Raw genomic sequence first — 24966 nt, 5'->3', positions numbered from 1 at the left:
CCAACTCAAGGGGCTGAGCACGGGACACCCTTCTTCCTGCCGGGCTGCTTCCCCTCCTCTGGTTTCTTTCTGTCGGACCTCAGAGAGTAAGGAGATGCTCACAGCCTGTCACCAGCACTTACGGGTTGGCTGAAAGGCCACAGGTTGGGAAGACCAACAAGGAAACGTAGGAAAACCTGCACCATGTCAAGGGAGAGACGTGAAGCCGGCCGCTTCATCGCCCTGTGATTGCCAGCCCGAGCGAGGGACGTTCTGACCAGCTACTGAAAGAGGCAGCACCAGGTTTAGAAAGTTTGCTTCAATTTTATTGCGTACAAAAGGACTCGGCTTCTATTTATTACCCCGCCCACACCCCAAAATGAAGCCCCAGTGCCCAGGATTTCCGCTTAGCAATCAGTCACTCAGCCTCCAGTCAGACCCAAGGAGAAGCCTGACCATGGGGCTACATCACCTCCTCCCTCTCCAGTCCCAGCCAGCCCTAATTCAACCTAAGCCTACACTGGCCCTGGACCTCAAGAGACACACCCTGAAGGAACACAGCATCTCCAGCTCTTGCCATACACCAAGTGCTGCACAGGTGAAGCCCTCTTTCCTTCTAACGCAGCACAAGCCCTTCCTGTCCAGTTCACTTCCATCATCTCCACCGTCCATGACAGGGAAAGCACGGCTGTGCCGGTAAACTGGGCTGTTCAGTCAGCTGCCTTTGGTGCCACCTCCGAGGAAGAGTTGCAGGTGGTTCTGCTGTCCTTTGTAGCTTCTCGCTCAAGCCATCCTCGTTGCTTTCTGCTTTCCTTCTCGGCTTTCTTCCTCAGCTGAGCAGCGCTTGCCTTGCCTCTGCTTTCTTCACTCTCTCCCAAGTCTCAGTCCCCAAACTCTCCGAGTCCTACAAGAATCAATTCAGAAACGCTCAGGGAACCTTCTCAGCTAACAACTGGTTGGCGGCTCGCTTTGGGAGCTCAAGTCACCCTGCTGGGCACGTTGGGCTGCCAGAACTGGGAACCGCCTTCCTGACAGTCGGGCACACAAGAATCTCCACCCCTGTCTCATTCCCCAAATCCCACACAAACCAGAGCCTAAAGCCCTTTCCTGCAATGTGGTCCCTGCACGGGCAGGTGGACCCTCTGCCTGGCAGCTCATAGTGTGCAGCAGTAGCCACAGGATAAGACTGAGCTGGCACCTCCAGGCTGCTGGCAACAGCTACAGATGGTTCCCTCCCTGCCGGTTGCCCGTGCCTTTCTCCCAGCCCATGAGAGCACCACTTACTGCCTTTGGGGACCTGGAAACTGGCAGCATGATGGCCAGCACAGAGAAGCTGCAAAACGGCTCCATAGAAGAGTCCGTAGCGCAGCATGTTCTTCATTAGCATGGGCTCAGGGATCTCAGGTGGCCAGAAATGCAGTTCAGCAGCCATAGCACAGACAGCCTGCTGCTCTACTGCTCTCTTATGGAGGCTGCCTGCTGTGAGGGGGGAAAATAGAGGCATCATTACTCTCAGGCACTGTGATGGAGTTACTTCCTGCTAGAAACATTTCCAGGCTGACTTAGAGAAGTGCTGTGAAGCTTGGTCACCTTGGGCTACCGACCCAAGAAGAAAGAGGGACATCAAACTTGCATTTCAGTTGCCCTTTAGCGCCTGCCTCGGAGAAGAGCCCTCAGCCTTCAGTATTGCTGCACTTACAGGTGAGGGGAAGAGAAGCAAGAGGACGGGTGGGTGTCAAAGAAGGGAAAATTTACCAGGCAAGAATAAACCTACCCCTGAGAACCATCACACACATGTGAATACTGCCTTACTAATATGAACAATAACATCATTCACACAGCTAAATTTACTCACATTCACGTACCTGGTTGTGGACATGTTCGAGGCCTCGCTGCTGCTGTGCTGTTCAATGCCGGCCACAGCAATAAAGCGCGCAGAAAGCCCATCTGTTGCAGACAGAGGAATGAGCCGTGCTTAACCAACACTGCTTCAGCGCACGCTTACAGTAAGGCACACCTACCTTGCGCTGGCCATGCAGGAAGCTCATGACGCAGCTCCAGACGGCTCTCCTGAGGCCCAGCTTCATTTCACAGCCACTCATGCTCTGCTGCTGGACATTCTGCAACGGAAAAGCCACCGGATGCAAATCCCATCCCTTGCAGATGGCATCAGACCTCCGCTCTCATGGCAGTCGCACTCACGGCTCCGGGGGAGAAAGCAGACGTGTGCTTACCGAGCGAGCGAGCGCTGTTTGCTGCCAGCTGCTGGTAGGAACCCACGCCTAACCCTACAGTACCAACAGTAACCTATGCCTAACTCTACTATGGGAACAATCAACTACTCCTAACACTAAAGAATGAAGAGGAACAAACTCCTAACAGGAAAACACCAACTCCTAACACTAAACCTACTCCTAACCTACTCTTAACACTAAAGTGAACAATAAGCAATGCCTAACTCGAAAACATGAAAAATAACCTATGCCTAACTCAAAAACACTAACAACAACCTACACCTAACTCTAAAACTAAACTAAACCCAAAAAACAACTACAGAAACAGGGACTGGAACAAACAGGGTAAAGATGGGACTGGGGGCCCACAGAATGTGGCTGCAGAATAGGCCCAAAGGAGGAACAGATGTTACAAAAATACCACCCAGCTAATGCTGGGGGTGGGGGCCGTGCAGCGGGTAAGGAGCTCAGCGCCTGGACCAGCCACGGTGGAGCTGTGACCATGCCAGTGCGGGGCCTGGCACGGTGGTGTGGTGCCAGGCCAGCTATGCCGCAGGCGGATCCACCTCTATGGGCTCCTCTGCAGGTGGATCCACCTCCATTGGCTCATCTGGAGGTGGATCCACCTCCATTGGCTCCACATGGGTGGTGGTCACAGGGCTGGTCCAGGCACGATGGAAAATGGCTCTCTTACCCATCCTCTGCCTGGTGGTCATGGCGGGCCCCCTCCTCCTTCTCACTCCTAGGGCCCCCAGCTCCATCCTCCCGCCTGAACCTGGGCAAACGTCTATCCTCACCCTCTTAGCTGCCGACATGGCTGTTATTTGACACAGCTTTCAGAGGCGAGTGTGTTGCGCGCGGCAGCGGTGACCAAGGTGACATGGAGAGGGTTCTAAAATGGCGGCCGCACTTATGGCACTGGTGTTCCACATAGGATGAGGAGGGGGCTGGTAATAGCAGGACAAGGGGAAACTGATTTAAGTTGAAAGAGGGAAGATTTAGGTTGGATGTTAGGGGGAAAGTTGTTTACTAGGAGAGTGGTTAGGCCCTGGAACAGGCTGCCCAGGGAGGTTGTGGATGCCCCGTCCTTGGGGGTGTTCAGGGCCAGGTTGGACAGGGCCCTGGGCAACCTGATCTAGTAAAGGTGTATGTTTGGTGGCCCTGCCAGGCAGGGGGGTTTGTTCTTCATGATCCATGAGGTCCCTTCCAACCTGGGTCATTCTGTGATGCTGTGATACCGGTGTGTGGCTGCTTGTCCCAGCGCGCTGACCTTTTGTCTTCAGGTTCACCAACAAGACTGTAACTGATTTATGGAGGAGGCAAGTGATGGGTGCTACTGTGTGACAATCAACATCACTTTGTGGACATTTGAAAGCACCTTCCTCCAGAGCTGTTCACCTCCAGAAGAGGGTGCTCAGAAGTGTTTACTGGCAGAAGATCTGGCTCCAGATTGGTATGGGAAAACTGGGGAATGATACCATCGTGTCCTGTGAAGAACAGGATGCAGGTGGGCATCCCTGCTCCCTCTTGTCTGCTGGCAAGGCCCAGAAGATGAGATCCCAGAGCCAGAAGCTGCCATTCCAAGGAGAGCTGACTCAACCATTTTGGATTTGAGCTGTCACACCAAGGAGAGCTGACTGAACCACGTTAGACTTATTTGTAAGTTTATACTATCATTGGAAACTGTTGCCGTGGTCACAGTCATCGTCAGCGGAACGCTGATGACCTGATGACCCACCACTACTGAAGATCAATGACTGAACTACAAAACACGCCAGATCCATGGTGGTGACTCTCTCTCCCTCTTGCTTCCTATAAAGACTCCTTGATTCTATTTCCTATCTTTTCTATTGCCCACCTTCCCTTCCTAATCACCCTAAATCGTAATAGCGTCCATCCTCCAACATTTGAACCATGCTCAGGCATACACGTATGGACCTCCTCTCCTTCCTATAAATTGTAGCAGGACAGAGAACCACAAGGATTGTCAGCTCCCAAGTCATACAAGTATTGCACACAACACAGATAACTTCATCTGCTGGCCCCGCTGTCTCTGCATACCACCAAGCGAGGACCTGCAATGCCCAGGCGAGACGATGTGCCTGGCAGTGCAAAGCCAGCCCACGTGTGTGCAGATGGCAAGGAGCGTGTGGCACTGTGCACCGACAGCCCTTGCCTGCCCAGGACTGCGTGTGGAGGGCGTTCTCCACTGCAGCCCTGCCCAACAGTCAGTAGGGGTGTGCGGCCATGATGGCAGTAATGAACAAACTGCTGCTTCACAAAGATCTTGGCCCGATTAGAAATCTTTGAGTAGTGCTGTTACAGCAGACAGAATGTGATAAGCGCAAGTAGTCTCCTGCACTTCACATCCTTGCTACTTTGTTCTGGGTGTTGTCACTGAGCAGCATCTAACACAAGTTCTGCCCTGGTCAGCTGGCTGCCTTAGCTTGAGCCCTGATGGCAACGCCGTGACGTGATGTTAGTATTGCTGTTTTCTCCTCGTCAGAATACTCTGCCTTTTGAAGGAAGCAGCTTCTTGGTTATTTTGTTTTGTTGTTGAACTTTATTGAATTAATTTACAATATCTATATTCCATATAGTTACAGATGTTTTGAATATGATCATTTGTGGTGCTGAGATTTTTTGTAGAAAAGCTATACTCAGTTCAGAAGGTGTAATAAGGATGTTAAAGAAAGAACCCCCTGTTGTGTTGACCAGTGATGATGCTCCCACCCCCTGACCAATGGTGGAGAGGAGCATGAAAAGAGAGGTGGTGCTGGGGGGATCTTGGGGCTGCTGGGCCTGTCATACTTCTCCCAGGCAGAGGTTTTACAGGTGTTGCATGATGCCCCCAAGCTGACCCCGTGGGGGGGGGGGGCACTCCCACATCCTGAAGGATGGTGGAGAGGAGCGGGAGGGCAGAGTTGGTGCTGTGGGGGGCTGGGAGCTGTGGGGCCTGGTATGCTTTCCCCTGGCTGTAGTTTTCTGGGTGTCAGATGATGCCCTCAAACTGACACCCTGCGGGGGCTGCTCCAACCTCCTGAAGGATGGTGAAGGAAAGTTGGTGACAGTTCCTGGGGGGGACAGGGGGCTGCTGGGCCAGTTGGCTTCCCCCAGGCAATGGTCGTCCGTCTGTTGGATGATGTCCCCAGGTCTATACTCTGCTGGGGTTGCTTCCATCCCCTGATGGATGGTGGAGGGGAGGGTGAGGGCAGAGATGGTGCTGGGGGCTGACGGGCCTCTCAAGCTTCCCCCAGGCGGTGGCTGCCCCCAGGTGATGCTCCGAGGGAGCCACTGCCAACCCCTGAAGGATGGTGGTGGGGGACAGGAGGATGGTGTTGATGCCTGGGGGCAGCTGGGCCTGCCACTCATCTGCCAGGGTGCTGCTGTTTGGGTGCCAGCCAATGACTGCAAGCTTCCAAACCAGGTGGGTCCCTCCTGTCCCCTGAAAGAGGTGTTGATGCCCAAGGTGGATAGGGGCTGCTGGGCCTGATGTACTTCCCGGGGGCCACGGAGCCTGGGCTGGTGAGCTACAGGGGCCGCAGGGGGGGCAGTTGAGCCCGACAGCCGTCAGGCCTGGCAGGGGCCGCTCTGGTGGTGCTCTGCAGCTGCTGGGCTGGTCGTTGTTGGTGCCCTGTCTTTCTGTCCAGCGCCTTGAGGCAAGCAAGCTGTCCGTTGAGGCGAGCAAGCCATCTTTCCAAGCGCGAGGTGCTGCGGGCAGTATTCTCGGCTGCAGCAGCTGCAGCAAGGCGCCTGCAGAGAAAGAAACATGCTGAGGGCACAGGAGAACCCCCTGCTCTCCTTCCTCACAGTGCATGGTAGAGTCACCCTCAGCTCCCGGCCTGTCTCAGGCCCAGCAGTAAGAACATGCAGCAGGAATGGCTCGGCCAGTTAAAACATCTGACAGCATCAATCTCAGACAGTGTTAGGCAACAACTAACTGGCTTCTCTATGCTGCTTTAACTAGAAATGCCTCCTGGCTCACAGGAGCCCTATAGTAAAGAGGGGGGCAGGGTAGGGGTGGGGGTGAACAAGAACTCACTGGTTTATCTGCCTCCGTTGCCGGATAAGACGATAGCATGAAAACATTGCCATCAGCGTGGTAACGAAGATAGCTGCACCGAATCCCAGACAGTACTTCTTGATAAAATTATCTACTGCGGCATTTGCATGTTCCTCACCATCCGCACCTGGAAAAACAATGTGGATCTGTTTCACCAGCTGCTGCTTTGAGTGACGTCGACAAGAACAACCACAGGAAGGATCCCGCTCCGGGCTGCTGTTGTGCCTGGTGGCTCAGGGGAAGCACAGCAAGCTCTGGAATGCGGGGTCTGTGCACAGGAGGTACTATGGAGGGTCCTGTTTCCTCTCCTTATCTGCTGAATGTGGTTCTGGTGGCCTAGTTCCCAAAAGGACAAAGTTCCTAAGTCCCTGGGAACTGGCTGCAGTGGGAGGGGAGCAACCCCTAACCACGAAGCCACTATGAGCAGCCCTTACCTGGAGTGACAGTTGCTGTCTGCATGGCCTCTTTTACTCTCAGGGGGACAGTCAGTGTGCGAACTCTGCCGTTCTGAAATGCAAGCCAGCACATAGGTGCTCCACCTGTCTCTTTAGAAAGGAGGTAAGAGAGTGGGACTGTAAGTAACTGCTTCTCATCAGGAAGATGGTACAGTTTCTCCACATGTATTTCTAGAAATTCAGCTTCACAAGTCTTTCAGGGAACAGACGGAAATACACCTACCACGTGCTTTGTCCTTCATGATTTTCATTAGCAGAGGGGGCAGTGTCTGCAAATATTTTCCTGTTTCCAGGGTCTCTTTCTGTTTCTCAGGACCTAAACAGAAAGCATTAAGATAACTTTCAGACAAACAAGGTATTAAACTGAAGGGTCTTTTCAGTGAAGCCAGTAACGACAACAGCCACCCCTGGGATGCCTGTGGGGTTCCAGCACAACTAAGGATTTAGCACGGCCTTCCCTGGAGGCACTTCTGCAACCAAAGAATGAGAACTTTTCACCACACACTGCAGCTTACCTAAACGCATAACGGCATCACTGAATGGGACCAGGGCATTGTGCGAGGGCAGGGCACATACACACAGGTGTGCATTCTCACTCACACCTGCAGACATGCCTGGCTGACATTAGGACTGTGAGCTGGCATCTCTCAAAGGAAGTAAAATCTCATGACGTACCCATTCGAATCCCTGGGGCTTCTGTCCTGGAGCTCAGATGGGAAACTGGATGCCATTCAACTCCACTAGGAGCTGTCAACAAACACAGACAGAGCAGCTCCTGTCAGACACCTGTTTAGACTGGAATGACAGCACTGCTCCACAGCACTCTCCTCTCCCTGCCACACAGAAGCATCTGGCAAATAGTTGTTGGGTGCCTGCAGTGGCACCGTGACAGTCCAAAAAGGAACCGTGTGCAGAACTGCCTGGAGAAGGGAAGGGGGTGGAAGAGGAAGGGCAAGATCTAAAGGCCCTTTCCCTTGGGATTGCCCTGAGGCTCACAGGCTGGATTATGCTGAGGCTTTGGCAAGGCGTTGCTTATAGGCACAGCATTGATGAGAAACATCTCCTGGTGTTGATGCCTGGGGGCAGCCGGGCCTGCCACTCATGTGCCAGGGTGCTGCTGTTTGGGTGCCATGGTATGCTGTGATTTCTCTCTTCCTTAGGGACCTGCAGTGACTGGAAGGGGCTCAGGTGATGACATGGCACCCAGGCCTGGGTCAAAAGTTGCAAAGCTGCAGAGAGGCCAGGTGGGCAGTTGGCTGGCACTCAGCAGCTTTCCAGATACTCTCCAGGCCAAGTAAAACAATCTTCAGAGAAGGCATAGAAGAACATTTGGCCCCTCAAGGTTTTCTTAGTGGGGAGATCTCTGATGTACGGAGACAAAGTCAACGGGATGCTGGGAGCATGCAGCACCCAAGAAACAGTGACTACCCAAGCTTCTCATGGAGAAGAAATCACCAGGCAGTGAAAAGATGAACCCCTCCTGAACTTCCACAGCCAAATATGAGCAGAGATCATGAGATGAAGACTGGTGACTTACCTCTGGCATCCACCCCAGGCTCAGGGACACGACTTTGCTCTGGAAATGCACCAAAGGGGCCTGCAGGCACAAGAGTGATCAGACACAGGTGAGGAGAGCTTCCACTGCGCACTGGGGTCTGCTTTGTTTTTTTTTCCTGCAGTGACCTGTGAGGACTGGCTGCAGGTCAGGGAATGACATGGCCCAAACAGCAAAGGAATAGGAGCAAAGACTGGCAAGGGCCGCCTTCTCACTGAAATGTTACAATTCTCCAAGTAAAAAAAATACTAATGACTGATCTGTGTACGACCTTCAAAGCACAAAGAGACTTGAAAGACCTTTGGAGGTCCTTACATACCCAAATAAGCTATTACAGCACTAATTTTTCGACTTCCAAGGAAACAGACACTCACAACTTACCTCGGAGTTTCCCCTGAGGCACAAAAGCAGTCTCCTTCGGGTCATCTGAAGGAGTACCAATGTCATCATCTACAAGAAAGAAGAGGGATGTTCCCATTGCATGCTGTGATCTTCCTCTCCCTTAGTGACAGGGAAGGGGCCAGGTAACAGGATGGGAGACTCAGGCCTTGATTGCCAAAGATATAGACTGGCCAGGGTGACCTGGAGCCTGGCACTCAGCAGCTTTAAAATTGCTCCCTCCTTGCCATGTGCAGCACCCCTCCGGGACCGCGTGGAAGAGCATACAAAGAAAAGGTGCCTGAACCCATCTGGGCTACAGCTGGGGGTCTCTGTTGGGAACCAGGATTTTTCTATGGGGAGCATCAGGCAGCTGGAGCAGAAATGCTCATGCTTTTCCCAGCACACATCTTCCGAGTTCTCCCCTAGGACACCCCCAGGATGAAGAGCATGCTCCAGCCAGCCGGCGGCAGAGCCGTGGGAGCACAGGGCTTCCTCATGCCCTTGCCCAGCTCCTGTGGTGCTGCCTGTCCCCCCTGTCCAGTACCCCTCCCCCCCCAATCGAAGGCAGCCCTAGGGCAACACGGCACAGAGCCACTGCAACCAGAACCTGGGCTTCTCACCCTCAGTTCCGCTTATTTTTTACCCCATCTCTGCCCACCCACCTGCTCCTGCTGCTCGCCACAGAGGGAGAAGGGACATTAAAGACCCAGAGACACTGTCAAAAGATAAAGAAAATCGATTCAGTGTCCATTCCAGTGCCTGGCCACCCTTTCTGACCAGTAATACCTCCTGGTGTCCAGCCTGAATCTCCCCTGTCGCAGCTTGAAGCCATTCCATCTGGTCCTATTGAGCTGTGGAATCAAACTCTATAATGCAGAGATGGGTTATAAAGCAGGTATGTTTATTCCAGCGTTGCGCAGCGCCGGGTGCAAGGGGGATAGCTCCTCCAAACTTGCACACCGACTTGTAAAACTGTGATACAGATATAGGTACACCTTATGCATAGTCAATGATTTCCCGTAATTCTGATACATATTCAATAATTCTTTATCATACAGACCCCCTCTTGTTATCGCCCATCTTGTCAGGGAGATGCAACTCCTCTTCTGATATTTACAACCTCTAATCCCTTTCTGGACAGGTCTCAGGGAGTTCTCACTCTTTATCTGCATCCTTCCTGCTCTCCCAGACCCACTGTCTCCATTCCTTGCTATTCTAACTAACTAAATCATTTTCTGTAAACTACCTTTAACTATCCCCCTTCTAGCTCCCCTTTGTTCTAAATTCCAGCAGAGCCTCTGCTTCTTGCTTCACTGTTCAGGTTCCCACAGGGGCTACAGGGGGCTCCGAGGGGATATGGGGGCTCTATAGGAGCCTACAGAGGGAGCTGTATAGGTTCCATAGGAGCTCTGCGGGCTCTATGGGGCTGTAGAAACTCTATGAGGGACACGAGGGATCTACGGGCGGGCTGAAGGGGGCTCTGTGGGGGCTATAGGGCAGACATAGGGAGGCTGCGAAGGGCTGTATCGGCCCTATAGGAGCCATAGGGCACCGAGGGGGCGGGGTAATCCACTTCGGGTGCGGCCCGCAGCGCCATGTTGGGGCCTTGGGGGCGGCTGTTGGCGGCCCTCAGCCCACAAACCTCTTCCGCTCCCCCGGCGCTTCGCTCCGCTCCCTCCGCCGTTCCCCCCCCTCCGCCCCACGCCACCAGGTGAGGCCGCTCCGGTTTCCACTCCCCCTTCCCACCATTATCCGCAATGGGTCCGTGCCGTAATCCGCTCCCCCGGAGGGAACGCGTGCTCTGCGGAAATGGGTCCCCCTGGGAAACGCGATCCGCTTCACTGCCGTTCGCCCTCGCTTTGGTTCCTACGGCCTACAGAGCCGGAGGAAGGCGATCCCGGGGAGGGGGGGGGGTGTCAGCTGTGTCTCCACGGAGGGCTGTGTGTCCCCCCCCCTACAGGTGGAGCTGCTGCTGCTGCTGCTCGAGTACCCCCGTGAAGCATGCGGGGTCCCGGGGGGGTCCCGGCGGTATACGAGGCTCTACTGGAGCTGCTGACTCTGCCCCACAACCCTCCGGGTCACCCCCGGGCTCTGCTCCTTCTGGCCACCGTCACCGTCCTATTGGCCACCGGCACGGGGGGGTCCGTGGGTGTCGTTGCCCCCTTTGTGACCCTCCTGCTGCAGGAAGCCGAGGGGGTGAAGCAGGGGGGGGCCCGGCGGCAGCAGCTGAGTGTCTGCGGGAGCTGCTGAGGGGCCGGGGGACCCCCCCAGGATGTTGCCTTGTGGGGCTCGGAGGTCCCTGCTGGGTCGCTTGGCTGTAGCCTCTGCCATTCAGCCCCTGGTGCTGCTGCTGGTGGAAGGCGAGAAGCTTTGGGGGGGATGAATCTTATGGGGGGGGGTGGGGGGGAGGGCTCTGCATTGTTACTGGGGAGGGTCTGGGGGCTGAATTTGGGTGATGGAATCCCAGGGATCATCACCTTGGTACTGGAAGGGATCAAGGGATCCATTGGAATCTCATTATGGGGGTGGGGGGAATCCAGGGGACCTTTGTATGGATGGAGGATCTCACCCCCCATCTCTTTTCTTTCTCATCAGATCCTGTTGAATCCTGCCGTGCTGATGGACCAGATCCTGGAGCTTCTCCTATGTCTGCAGGTGGCTCCTTCCACAACCTGCTGCCAGATCCCGGCCTCACACTGTGATCCACTGGGTCCCAACAGCCCTGGGCAGCCTCGTGTCACCGTGGGGCTGAGCTCCTCTGGATCCCAGTGCTCTCCTTCCCCTTCTAATGCACCTCCCTGCCATGCAGCCCTTACAGACCCCAGGGGTCCCGGTGTTGTCACATCACTGGATGCTGCGGATCTCCTCCGCATCACACTGCTGGATCCCAAAGGACCCCTTGGCAAAGCACTGCTGGATCCCAAGGATCCCCTTGGCACAGCACTGTGGGATCCAGACCCCAAGGACCCCCCCATGGCACCACTTCCAGGGCTCCCAATGATGGAGCACCTCAGGATCCCAGGGGGGACCCCCGTAGCAGCCCCTTGGTGGATCCCATCCCCCCACTTCCACGCCACCTCCTTGCCCACTCCTTCCTCCTGACTCCGCAGCCCAGGCCCAGCTGCTGTGGGTGCTGAGGGACTCCAAGAAGCCCCCCCGAGCTCTTCCCCTATTCTAACCCAACTGCTGCCCACTGCGGAGCTGGCATTGCTCCATGCTGCTCTCTGGGGGTCCCGGGGGGGTCTTTGCCCCATCCCTGCGTCCTTCCAACACCACTTGGCTTCCTTAGCCCAGCACCCAGCTCTGCCCCCCTCCCTGCGCCTCTTCTTCCTCCTCTGCCTCGGGACCCTCCCCTCGCCCCCCTTACCCCCCCATTTTGCCGCCAGCCTCTTCCCCACGTTCTCCGACCCCCCCGAGCTTCTCCTGCCCCACTTAGAGCTGGCAGCCTCTGCTTGTTCCGGGGGAGGGGATGAAGGTCAGCGGGGCAGTTGTTGGCTCCGGGCTTTGGTGGTGGGGTTGGCAGCTCGGGGGGGTCCTCCCGGTGTTTTCTGCCGGGCTCTGGTGGCCTTATCTAAACACTTGGGGGGCAGCGGGACCCCCCCCCCCGTCGAGTTGGTCACAGCCGCCACCTCTTTGCTGCTGCGCTGTCCCCATTTCGCCCCCCAGATCTTAGAGGCTGCGGGGGGGAGGGTGCGGGGAGTTGGGGGGGGCTCTGGGCGCCGCTTTGAGGCAGGGGGTGCTGAGCGCTGCCGCCCCCCTGCTGCCCCACGGAGCTCCTCCGTTAAGCCCACACAGCGTCGGGCGGGGGCGACATCGACGTCGGCGACCGGGCTGCGCTTCACGACTTCCGCTTTGGGTCCCCCCAAGCTGGGCACCGTGTTGGCCGCCCCCCTGCTCCGCCTTCCCCCCCCTCGGGTAAGCACGGAAGGGGGGGGTCGGCTCTCAGCCTCCGCTCTGTCCCCCCTTCTTTCCGCCTCCATCACCTCCCCGACCCCCCCCTCTTCCCGCTGCTCCCCCCCCCATTCGGTGCCCCCCGGGATCCCCGTGGTTACAGGAGGGCTTTGGCACGATGGGGAGCCCCGGGGAGGGGGGGTTACGGCTTTGCCTCCGTTTGGAGCCCGACGACGCGACCCCCCCTCATCGCCTCCACTTGTCTCCGTCTCCTCTTTGCCCCCCCTTCCTTTACCCGTAGCGGCTCAATTGCGACCATTGGCCGTCTCCCCCCGCCCCTTGGGACGCCTCCAGGCGACGCCGCATGTTCGACGCCATGTGGGAAACGCTGGGGGGGGACCCGAAAGCCGGTTGGTGTGGGAAGGGGCTCGAACCCCCCGCCGCCATCACCCCCTTCGTGTTGGATGAAGGGGACGGAGATGGGGGGTGGGTGGCGGCCGCCTCGTTGCCCCCCCCGCGGTCTGGCCCTAATTTGGGGGAGGGAGGGGGGAGTGGACGTGCGGTGTCAGCGCTGGGGGGCTCTGGTGCCTTTGGGTCGCCTATTGAGGGGGGAGGCTTGAGGGCAGCACACGGGTGGTTCGGGAAGGTATCTATGGGTCTGGGTCGGTTCTGGGGGGTGGGGAAAGGAGGGGTGTTTCTCATGAGGTTTTCTCTGTAAATGGTAACGATGCAGATTGGAGTGTTGAGTTTTGTGTTCCGTAAGGATTCGGATGCGCGGTTCCGGTCCGGTTCTGCTGACCCGACTTCGTTTCGTTGTGGTCAAGAGAGCGGAGAGCTCTCTGCTGCCACCGCGTGGCCAAAGAGCGGAACTGCACCCCGGTGTCACTCCAAACTGACCCCCCATCGCCACCCCAGCGATGTCGCCCCCTAAGGGATACCCCAACATAACTCCAACATAACCCCAACATGACCCCCCAGCGTCGCCCCCCAGCAACAAAAACATCCCTCCCTCCCTGATAGCAACCCCAGTGATACCCCAACATCGCTCCTAACATCGCTCCCCAACATTACTCCAACGTTATCCCAACAGCATCACACCAGTGTCACCCCAACACAGCCCCAAGGTCACCCCAATACCACCCCAATGTCACCCCAATGTCATCCCTACGTCACCCCAATGTCACCCCAACAGCATCACTCCCGACATCACCCCAGTGTACTCCCAATGACCGACCCCCAGCTCACCACAGCCTCCCTTTGTGAATTATAGGGAGCAATAAGACCCTCACTACCCCATAGCAGATCAATCCATGCCCCCACTTGCTGTTATCTGATGGCTGTTTGCTGGCTGGCTCTTGCTCCATTCAACCACCACTGTCTGGGCCCATCCCCCAGCCAGTTCCTCACCCAGCACAGAGTGCACCAATGCATGCCAATGACCCCAAATGATCCGAAATCCCCCCAAGTCCCCCCAAATGACCGTAAAATGATTCCATAAGTGCCCCCAAATGGGCTGCAGCTTCCGCAGGAGAAACCCATGGCGGATGGTGTGGAAGGCTTTGCTGAAGTCAGTGCAGACCAACAGACACCAATAGCCTCAGCTGTCACCTCCCCCAGCACTCATGGATGGATCCCATCCGGCCCCATGGACTCGTGGTACTCCAGGTGGAACAGCAGGACCCCAGCTGGTTTTTATGGGCTTCTGTGCAGGCTGGTGGAAGAAGGAAGACGCCAAGGCGCCAATTGAAAATGGCCACCAGACACTCCTGGCATCCAGCCTCTCCTCTTTGGGTTCTGGCTCAGCAACGTGCTGTTCGGGAACAGCCGGGGGGGGGAGGGTCGCTTCTGGGGGGGAAGGTTCGGTTCGGTGTGAAGAGAGTGGGGGCCGTGCCGGGAGATCATCACCGCCCTTGTCCCCCCTGGGCCTTCTGGGCCCAGCACCGAGCACAGGCCGTGCCTGGACAGACCCTCAAGTACCCACATGGAGAGGCACAGACTGGTTTTGCTTTTTTAAGAATTGCTCAGGTTTTTATTGTTATTACTTTGTGTTGTCCTTTTAAATCGGTTGTGGCCCAGTGTTGAAACAAAAGTCCCAGTGGAGCAACTGCGGTGGACCTTCATGCTGCACTCGAGCCCTTCTTCCCGTCCAAAGCCAAGTCCTCTGCTTCTCCAAAGGAACAGCCGCCTCTGTAGCTTCTGTGCCAGCGCCTGGAGGCCGCAGGGAGCTCGGGGCCGTCCGCTGGACTCCTCGTGCTGTGGTGGTGCAGCAGCTGAGAGGACACCAGTCCCAGTCCTGCCCTCTTGTCAGGGCTCAGCTGGAGGCTGCAGGAAGCTGAAAGCCATCTGTTGGACTCCTTGTCTTGTCCCGGTGCAGCAGCTTCTAGGACAGCAGTGCCAGTCCTTCCCGTCTCCTCAGAGTTAGGGGAAGAAGAGGTGAGAGGTCTTGGGGAAGGCTGAGGATGGAGGACGGGGAAGAAAGGGCGGCAGGGAGCAGCAGCTGGCGCAGGGGCTCTCTGGCGGATGGTGCCATTTCAACGCCAAGATGGAAATGGAGAGCCCCTGGTGTGCCGCCGATGGAGGTAGCAGCGTCGCCAGGCAGACACGATGTTGTGGTGCCTGCCCTGCCTCGATGGAGGTGGATCCACCTCCATGGGTTCCTCCTCCAGAGGGATGTCCACCTCCATGGGCTCGACGCTGCTCTCAGGTGGATCGACATCCATCGGCTCAGGTTTGCTGCTGCTCCCCTGAAGCCGCCGCTTCTTTGGTGGAGGAGGATCCATCCTCCTCCACGAGGGACAACAAAAAAGGTAGAAAGGGAATTTGTAAATTGCTCCTTGTCCCACAAGGGTGCCAACAAGTCGCGAGTCTACTATGGACTGATGTTCTGTTGTCAGGGTCCCTGTATTTATAGCGGTTGTCAGGGAGGTGGTTTGTGACATCAGAAAGCCATGGCAGTGTGACCGTTAGAATGTCCCATGGTGACCAAAACATGGCTGTGTTGGGCGTGGGGAGGCAATGGTGCTGGTTTTGAAGGAGGACGAAGGGTGCATATGATTTTAAGTGTGAAAAGAAATAAAACCAGGCTCACTGGTGATAAACTGTGGGAGAAGACTGCAGAGTTTTGGGGATTGTGTGTTACTGAGATCCTTGCGACGTTTCCATGAGTTATAGGGTACAGTGAAGCACACTTGAAATGTTTATACACCAATGCACACAGTAGGTGGAAGTAGGTAGAGCAGCTGGAAGTCTTGGCACTGTCCCATAGCTGCAGTATCATTGGCATTAGCAAAATGTGTTGGGAAGAGCCCTGTGCCTGTTGTGTCCTGATGGACAGTTACTGGCCCTTCATCAGCGACAGGCAGGGCAGTTGTGGGAGAGGAAGTGAAGTGTCATCTACCATAGGCCACCAGCCTGGGATGATGACACTGATGATGTATTCTTTAAGGACCTGAGAGGTACCTGTGCATCAGGTGCTCTTGTCCTTATGGTGACTTCAACTTGCCAGACGTTAAGTGTGAATACCACACAGCTGGTATAAAACAGGTCCAGGAGAGTCCTAAAAATGGTTTGATGGTAATTTCTTGGTACAGGTTCTAGGGGAACCAATGAGGAATGGTGCTTGTAGATTTGTTGCTTTTAAACATTGAGGTTTATGCCTTGTTCATCCCTGGAGATGTTCAAGGCCAGGTTGGATGGGGCCCTGGGCAGCCTGGGCTGGTATTAAATGTGGAGGTTGGTGGCCCTGCTTGTGGTGGGGGAGTTGGAGCTTCGTGATCCTTGAGGTCCCTTCCAACCTGGTCTATTCTGTGATTCTGTGAGTGTGGGAGGATTACAGAGATGTTGTTTGCCATTGCAGGGAGAACATTTAGGTGATCAGACCTCAGAACTGAAGCTGGTCAGTGGTGTGGGGAACTAGAAAAACGGCTTTTTAAAATATATTGATGGGAAAAGGACCATTGGTAGCATTGGTCTTCTACTTGATGAGGATGGACACTTCCCTAGTGCAGAGTGTGTTGCTGCTTATTTTACCAGCAAGTCTATGTAGGTGTGTAAGTTACAGTGTAAAGTTATTCTATGCTTTACTGCTTTCTGCTACTTTCTTTTCACATAACTTCTGAGTAGAATAATTCCCTTTGGCTGATTGATTCTGAGTTTTGACTGTTGCATTGGAGGCATGGCATTTGAAAATGCATACTAATGGACTGTAAATGTGTTGCTGCAAGTTTTCAAGTGATTTTTTTAATGTGGAGGTGGAGCACTAATATCTCTTTGGGTAAAACCTATTGCTCCTAGAAACAATATTTTAAAGTTCAGTGGTATTCATGACTACATTCTCCTTGTAATTGCATCACTAAAAGAAAACCAGTGTGCTTTATAATCCAACCTTCTCTGAAATAGCTTTGCAGTGACTTCATTTTACAACGGCCTGTTGCAGAAAGACAGAACCAGTGCCAGAGTAGATGAGTAGCTCAACTTCAGTAAAAATCAAGCTGCTAGGTCACTAAGCTGTGTAATTCATGTGGATTTTTCACTTCGGAGTATGTTGCTTTTGGTATTTGAGGATGTTCAGCCAGTTTCACATCTAACAAGTGCAGAGCAAAGCTCTCTTTTCATGCACATGGAAAGGAGCACCATTTAATTCCTTGTTCAGTTCCCTCAAACAGGGGAATGAGGTCCTGATTGCATTTGTTGCGTTGGTTGTGATGTGTGTGGTAAACTCACATGGCATAAGCCAGTGTCCCACAGAAAATAAAAGCTTTTACAGTATAAAGATGTTTTTTTTTTTTTTAGTGCAAACAGAAGTTGAAAAGCTTTTAGAGAAGAATGAGTGCAGACCAGCAAAATGTCGTTTTCCTGATGTCTTCACCAGCACCAAAGCTTTAAGCTCTTGAATGGTACTGCAGGTTGTCAGTGGGAGTTCTGTGCTGTTTGTGTTTGAGCATGAAGGTGGTGATGAACTACTGATCACATCAACCATTAGCAAGCAGCTCACCTGAAGGAGGGAGCTGCGGTCACTGTCTGTGCAGGCTGCTGTTTGCACAAGGACAAACAACATGATCTATAGAAGAGATGCTGGCCCTTTCCAGAATAATGAGAGAAAATGCAGATGAGAGCTGTATATCTAATAGTTACCCTCCTTGCTCTCAGAGGGCTCCCTTGAAAATCAGATGTGTAATGGATATGATGCAGATTTAAAGGAAAAAAATTGAAACATGCAACTTTTCTCTTTTTTTCATCTGTTTTTGATGTTCCATTGTGCCGCTTTCATCTCAGAGGATAAAAGTAATTGAACAGTAATCCCAGAGAGAGTAAAATACACAAATCGATAAACTGCTCTCACAGGAGAATTTGATTTTGATGAGTGTACTGGTACCTCACACTTCCCCAAGCTGTTAGGTTTCCATTAGGTGGTTGTGTACTGTTTAATACAGCTGGAGGTATCTGCGTTTGAGTACACGCACACAACGAATAAGGCAGGTACACTCAGCATCACAGAACAAGAACAGCCTTTTGCATCCCTTGGATTGATCTCCTCAGCTTTAATTTAGAGCTGAGAGCTGGTCACTGTCTTTCTGTTTTTGTGTTCCTTGGGGAAGTGTAATAAGGCGAAGGGTTGGTGCTCCCATCAGATGGAGTGGTAATGAATGTAAGCAGTTGTTAGGCAAGCTTGCTGTGCTGAGGATTTTCTAGTCCTGACTGATGTGCAAAGGAATCAGGGCCCTTTGTAGTCCTTTTCTCTGAGGCATTTTACAGTGATCTTGGATTTTGTATTTTCTACACTATTATTCTTAATTTGTTTAAATCAAGAATCCGCATATATAGTAAATATTGCACAAGTGCCCCTTACTTTGGTGTGGGATGCTTTGATTGACTCAGAAAAAAAAGGAATCCAGGATCTTTCAGTCCTGATACGAAAACCAGCTGAACATCAGTTTTGAATATGCAGTTCCACTGTGTTGGGCTGCATGACATTTTATGCTCATGCAGTTTTTGAGCTTAAGCCTGTATCTCCTGGATTAGGAAGCTGAAGCATCTCTCAAGCTAACTGTTCACTCTGATTTGTGGGAAGACTCCAATTGGGCTGGGTTTCTCTTAGCGTGTCCAAAGTTGGGTCCTGGATTAGAAGGGAGAGGATCCTTACACCTGTGGAGGGAATGGTTTCCCTGCTGTGCTCAGGCCGTCTGGAGGAGAAATATGTCAGATCTGATCTCTGAGCTGAGGAGTTGTGTTGGGCTGGGATGGCTTTAGGGGTGAAGGTGGCGTGTGGGAGCAAGGCCAAAGACCAAGACCCAGCAGCTGACAGGGATCAGGCTACAGCTGTGTACTGAAGGGGCTGGGTTGGCTCTTTCCGTGTCCCCTGCTACCATAGATGCTTAAAAATCCCTTGAGGACCATGGGCACAGTGCGTATGCATGTTTAATACAACATTCACATTGTACGAGCAACCCTAATTCCATCTGGTCCCAACAAATGATTGCTTCACTTTGTAGCTGAAATGCTCTTGGATATTGAGTTTCACAGGAGATTTTCTGAAGATTAAGAGGGAAGAGAAAGTGGTTGTATCTGTAAGTCTAGAGAGAGAGGAGCTGAGTGGGTGCCAGTTGGAAATCCCTGACATTTCTAATACTCCTGCTTGAGATAAATCACAACCATTGAGGGAGCAAATGCTAACACATACCCAGTAGGAATATTATTATTTTAATAATAAAGCAGTAACTATTTTTTTCTCTGCCCTTCTTTATGGCCCTCTGCTCTGAACAGAGGGAAATCATTAACAGCTGGAAGATAACCAAGCATCAAAGTGACTTCTTCAGCGCTTGTTTTAGGAAGGAATATTAGAAGAAACAGAAATTAGGAACATGGCATTTTCTTTTTATTAATTCAAGGCTACATGAATTGAACAAAAAGTGTCTCGCTGTAAATGCTGTTAGGACACGCAGAGCTGTGGTGCCAACCTGTGGCAGCACTTCTTGCCGTGTTTCACTGACAGATGAGCAGATCTTCTCTTAGAAACTTCACTTCCTTAATGCGCTTCCAGCAAATGGATTTCCAGTCAGCATCAACATCCTTTCTCCTCTTTCCATTTCCAAATGAACTCAGCCAGGGCACAGTGGCACATTTTTGTGGAAGATGCTTTGCTGAGAAATGGAAAGGCAGGATCTGGACCAGTTCCCTGCACAAGCTTTGCAGTATCCCCCCAAAAGTGTTGTGATCTTTATTTGGTGCCCAGAGCATTGCTTAAGCTAGTGAGGGGAAAACTAATCTCTCGCGCTTTCATTGGCAGCACTGTCTCATAGACTGATCCTAATGGGGTGGAAATGAGCTCAGCTGCCTAATTCTGTTAAAAACATAGGCTTTTTTTCACGCATGAATGCTCATCTACTTCCTTCTAGCCTTGTTGTTAAAGCCATGGCAGCAAAGAATCAAGCCATAGTTGCTGAAAACAAAACACACTGCTTTTTTTTCCATTTCAGTTCTTTCTTTGGTATGCAGTAAGAAATGGCAAGTGCAAGAGGCTTCATTCACCCGGAAAAAAAAAACAACCCTTTACAGTATAAAGATCTTGAAGTGGACAAATGAGCTTTGCCCCAGCCCTTAGGGCATGACTAACTAACTTGTTCATTAGTGCTGTAACTTTCAGTGGTGCCCCAAACATTGACGCCAGTCGTGTTTCAGAACCAGGACCAGGCATGGGTCCGCACAGCATGGCCTCCCTCCGGCTGTGACAGCCTTCCCAAGGCTTCCCGCTGGGCTGTGTCATGATGTTCAGTGCAGTAATAGTGCTCTTTGTTATGGGAAAGCTAACTGATGGAGGACCAGTGAGTTATGAACAAAGTGAGCAGCGTGTAAATCTACTTCTGCCTTTCCACTGGCCTGCGGATGAGGACATGGCCAATTTCTGTCATGCAGACTGTCTGTTTTATGCCTCTCTACCTTCAGGTCTATTACAGTTGACATTCCTGTGCTCGTTAAAACCTCAAACTCGTAGTTCCAAGACAAATGGACCAGTAAGGGACTTGGTAGAGAAGCTTAGAGACTGATCATCAGCATGATTTGTGTGACTTTCAGTTGTCGTTACATCCTTCAGCTTTTGTCCCTTCTGAAGACTGCAGAGAGTTTCCTCGTGGCAAACTGTAGTTCCATTCTCTGAGCAAGTGTGGGATCCTGACATGGATGGGGACTGCGTGCGTGTGTGTAGGTGTATGCACAGGTTCATGCATGAACACGAAGGTCCATATGTTCAGGTTTCACCTGCAATATAAGCAGTGCCCTCTGTTAAGAGGCTCAGTGGTTTTTCTGAAGAACGAGTTTATCCATGTGATGTATCTATGTCGTGCATAAGGTCTGCTCTGAAATTCTCTAAGAATAATTTTTTAGCGTCTCACCAATTAATGGTGGTGAAGAAATGCTGGTCCTGCTCCTCACATCTGCTCTCTGGGACCTTTGCTCTTGCTTCTTGCCAGGCCTCCTTCTATGAGCCCCTTTTACTTTACAGACCTGCCAGTCTGATGGATCTCAGAGAGGGCACCGATCCTGGCTCCCTGTCCATGTCAGAGCTGTGCTGGTGCTGAAAGCAGATGAACTATCAGGAAAAGTCTCAAAGGCAAAAATCTGGGCAGTACTGTTATAAAATGGACCTGGCTGCTGCGATGCTGACCATGACCCGAGGAGTTACTCATTGATGCTACTGCCTGGTGACATCGCAAGGGGTGGACAAAACTGAGTTAGTAGAGCTAGAGAAGAGACATTGGCACTTTGTAGCTCAGGGCTGGAAAATAGGCACCTCCAGGAAGATGCTGGGAGAGATTTTGCTTCTGTCCCCCTTGTGAGCAGGTGTTGAAGCACACCAGGATTTTGGCTGCTGCACTGCAGCAAGTCTAGTTTATTAATTGAGTCAGAAAATCCAGAAGAATGGGAATGGCTCCTATTGGGAACGTGGGCATCTTTGAACAGAGATTTTACAGCCAGATAAGCTTAGGGATAAAGTTATTCTGCTTTATTTTCTGTAGGTTAGAAGTGCGACCATAACGTAGGAAATGAGCAATTACTGGGCTATTGATTTTTTTCAGAGCCAACTTCTATCCTTCTTCCACCATCCCAAGGAGTATCTACAGCAGTTTGAAATAAACATTTGTCCAGATATGTATATTCACATAACAGGTACCCAGCCGTGGCAGTAATGACATTGCACTGCTGATTTCAGCTTTCTATTGGAAGGAAGACATGAGCATGAAATTGGAATGAAACAGCTGCCCATACATTGTAGTTAGACCTTGTCTAAAACTACATTTCTGAAATACATTGCAGACAGCACTTGGAAACAGGAATTCTAAAGTCTCTTGGCCCAGCGAAGGGAATAACTGGGAAAAGAAATGGGTTGGCATCTTCTACACTACCTGAATTTCCAACTACTCACTCCTGAGGACATCTCCTCCCTTTGTCTGGTCCTTTATGGCTGTGTCAGTATGTCTTTTGCCCTTCATAATTATCCAATCTCAGCCCTTGTCATATTTGAACTTCTGAAACCTGAGTGCCCGTTGCTGGTGAAAAAGGGACTTGTTGCTTCTATTGAATCTTGAGAAGATGGGATGAGCTTCAAGTGGCTTTGGGCACCTGAGGTATCACCACAGCGCCCTCAAAGCCAGTGCTTCATCAGCTGGGGGCCCTTTCCTGGGGCTGACAGATAGATGTGGAAAACATGGTTTTTATTTATTTCTGAAAGGCTTCCAGGAGATGGTGGAGAATTTCTCTTTCAGATTGCACAGGCAGAAGAGGGAGCCGCAGTTAGAAATGTGAGAAAGCCTATCTGCAGGAGCAGTGCTTCTCTCTGCTGTTCAGACCTATGGCTGCGTACGGGAAACCTCTCAAGCATTTGTTTCCCTTTTATTTCGATCACCTCCTTTACTTTTACGGAGACAATTTATTCTTTGTCAGGAATGCAGTGTTCCAATCATTTCCGCTTGTTGTGTTTGAAGCTAACAGCAGAGGTACACAGAGAAAGAGGGAATCAAATTAAATACGTATGCATGTTAATAAAATTGCACAAATAAATTTTACTTACACATAATAAAATAAATAGATTTGTAAGAAAAAAAAACCCACATTTTACTTCTGTTTGCCAAAGACCAAGTGCTCTACCTGCTTTGTAATTTTGCTTACATTAGCATATTTAATTATACTTCTGCATTTAATCATCAAAATGCTCGATAATCCCCATTTTGTTCCCAGCCATGGAATAGCACTGCTAAGTGTTTCCGTGATAGATGCTTTTAATAAACTCATAATTGCCCCTTATTGTTGTTTTAAATGGTTGTTTTGAAGTTTGTTAGGGAACCGTTTTTGGTGCCAGAAGAAGCAAGCTTGCTTTTTTACCATATCCAGCTGTAATGAGAAAATACAAGCTGAAATATTGAGTTTCCTACAATACAGAGTTAGGACTAAAATTTGTGACTGATACAAAACCAGATCAATCAAAACATGAAGAAAAGTGCTGTGAGTCGCAGTGCGATGGTCATGTTAAGTGTTACAAGAGCTCACCAAGCTTAGCACATAGCCAATGATCCAGCTTCTTTCATGGTTCTATTGTAACGGATCTGGCTGCTCCTTCATGTCTCACAGAACGGCCTGGTTTTGTTCATCAGCTGTAATGACACCTATTTCTTTGTGTGTGACGTGGGGATGAGTTGATTGCATGTATTTCAACAAGCAGCTTGCTTGCTCCGTGGCCATTTTGCTGCATGAGTTTCCTTCCTTTTTTCTCTTGTTGTTTTCCCTGTTGAAACTCTTAGAAGACACCTTTCTGTATAACTATCTGCCTTCAGCTTTCTCTGCCCTGTCTTTAGAGCGGTGACAGCCGAACCAGTTAAAAATGAAACAAAATTCAAACGAGGGAAATTTTCTTTATGCAGGAAAGAATAAGGCCAGGAAAGGCTGAACGAGCTCTGCCTGAATAGTGTTTTTATCTGTCATGTCTGAAAGGGCATTTCTACCACATTCAGGCTGGGGAGGCATTGAAATCTGATGGGCAGCATCTGTATGCGTCGTTATGCTCAGCAAAGAAATGCTGTCACCAAAAAGACATGCAGTGCTTCAAGAATGGACAGAGTTCTGCAATGACCGCGTACAGGATGAGGATACAGGGGGTGTTCATAGAACAACTTGCCTGTCAGCATCTCTGAAGAGATGGACAGCACTCACTGGAGTTGTCTGTTTTATCCTGAGCCATCACATACATTTGAATTGGATAAAACAGACCAGTTGAATGCTTCTGCTACATTATTTTGGTAGTAGGTATGTTTCCCTTGGCTTGCTGCATCGTATGGTAGTGTAAGGAGGAAGTTGGGAGATAGGGAGTCAGGGTGAGATGGAAAGGGCTTCGGCTCTCATCTAATATCTGCAATCAAATCATTGCCAGACAAGTTACTGTTTAGATTTCCATCTGTGAGACAAAAAAAGGTGTCTTTGTAGAACAGGTAGGAATCTACAAAAGAATTATCCCATTTTCCATTTCACTGCTACAAGGAATTTTGTTGCGGTTACATGAAAAGTAGTCAGTCTCAGTTTATTGCAAAAGTGTAAAACTACTGCTGGGAAACAACGTAATCAGTGGGCAACTGCACGGCTCATAAACATCGCCTCCTTCTCCATAGGGTCGGGCGATGCCGGCAGTGAGGCCTCAGAGCAGATCAGCCTTTTTCCACTCAGTACTGTGTCCTCCCTGACAGTAACAATATCTTGCAATTAGGCCCCTGCAGCAGGTAGTTAACCTGGAGAGCAACAGCTGATTTTCTCTATTTAACTTCTCTGCTTAACCTTAGCTTCATCTTCAGACCCTGGTGCGTTGTCATTACGTCCTTTATTCTTTGGTCTTCCATAGGTGGAGAGAGGTATGAAGCGGAAACAATTGTTATTAATAATCTAAATCGAATTCTGCCCTTCTACAATCTCACCTTGAGTGAGTCGACTACAGAGAACAAAACAAGATCTGTAAAATTAAATAAGAAAACTGTAGAAACAGCTATAGAAGTACACTCTGTGGAATGGTGATGGCAGGAGACTCAGTCTGTGGACAGTAGTGGTCAGCAATGAGTCAGAATGATCCGTTTCCATGGGGTAAGGACTAGCCGCACACCTGAACCATCTGTTGGGAGAGTTTGTTTCCATCCTGGCCACTTGCCTGTCATAGGGAGTGCAGCAGGGTTCCTGGCCAGATAACATTTTGCAGCCTCCTGACTGAATTAAGGGTAGGTGTTGAATTGTTGTTGGGAAATGCAGTATTAAAAAATACTGTTTGGTCCTTGATTTTGATGTAATTAATAGTTCAGCCAGGCTGAACAGAAAATGAAGTGTTTGCACAGTGAAATCCCAGAGACTGTGATTTTCTTTGTATGGATTCAAGTCTAGGTG

At 51.3% G+C, this 24966-nt stretch overlaps 3 protein-coding genes and 1 long non-coding RNA gene across 10 annotated transcripts in view; 1 reads left to right on the top strand and 3 right to left on the bottom strand.

Moving 5' to 3' along the window:
• Nucleotides 1-283: 283 nt before the first annotated feature.
• On the bottom strand, nt 284-2402 carry LOC146757147 (uncharacterized). Its single transcript, XR_014937115.1, has 3 exons — nt 1845-2402; nt 1264-1458; nt 284-883 (listed from the first exon to the last, which is right to left on the bottom strand). It is a non-coding gene; the product is annotated as an uncharacterized LOC146757147 (long non-coding RNA).
• A 2351-nt stretch (nt 2403-4753) lies between these two features.
• On the bottom strand, nt 4754-10519 carry LOC146757146 (uncharacterized). Its single transcript, XM_085523490.1, has 10 exons — nt 10310-10519; nt 9454-9533; nt 9330-9382; nt 8668-8736; nt 8269-8328; nt 7407-7478; nt 6955-7047; nt 6711-6821; nt 6256-6403; nt 4754-5966 (listed from the first exon to the last, which is right to left on the bottom strand). The coding sequence occupies exons 3-10, from the start codon at nt 9364-9366 to the stop codon at nt 5744-5746; spliced, it is 813 nt and encodes a 270-aa protein (XP_085379616.1). The 5' UTR covers nt 9367-9382; nt 9454-9533; nt 10310-10519; the 3' UTR covers nt 4754-5743.
• The window catches only part of LOC146757144 (receptor-type tyrosine-protein phosphatase T-like), an 88679-nt gene continuing 73821 nt past the window's right edge, over nt 10109-24966 (top strand). For 6 of the 7 annotated variants that reach the window (XM_085523484.1, XM_085523487.1, XM_085523485.1 and 3 more), the window contains exons 1-2: nt 10111-10378; nt 11263-12582. The gene's annotated coding sequence lies outside the window, so the exon portion shown is untranslated. Of the gene's footprint in view, nt 10379-11262; nt 12583-24966 lie in introns of all 7 variants that reach the window. The other variant, XM_085523489.1, reaches the window with a different exon arrangement.
• LOC146757145 (uncharacterized) lies at nt 14156-15497 on the bottom strand. The gene is given in 4 exon segments (XM_085523327.1): nt 14156-14515; nt 14856-15038; nt 15041-15358; nt 15360-15497. Coding segments are annotated over 4 exon segments (999 nt in total).

The sequence above is a fragment of the Coturnix japonica genome, chromosome 24, assembly GCF_054131305.1.
Source record: "Coturnix japonica strain WE chromosome 24, WE-NBRP24, whole genome shotgun sequence".
Taxonomy (NCBI): domain Eukaryota; kingdom Metazoa; phylum Chordata; class Aves; order Galliformes; family Phasianidae; genus Coturnix; species Coturnix japonica.
This window is presented reverse-complemented; position numbering and strand designations above follow the sequence as displayed.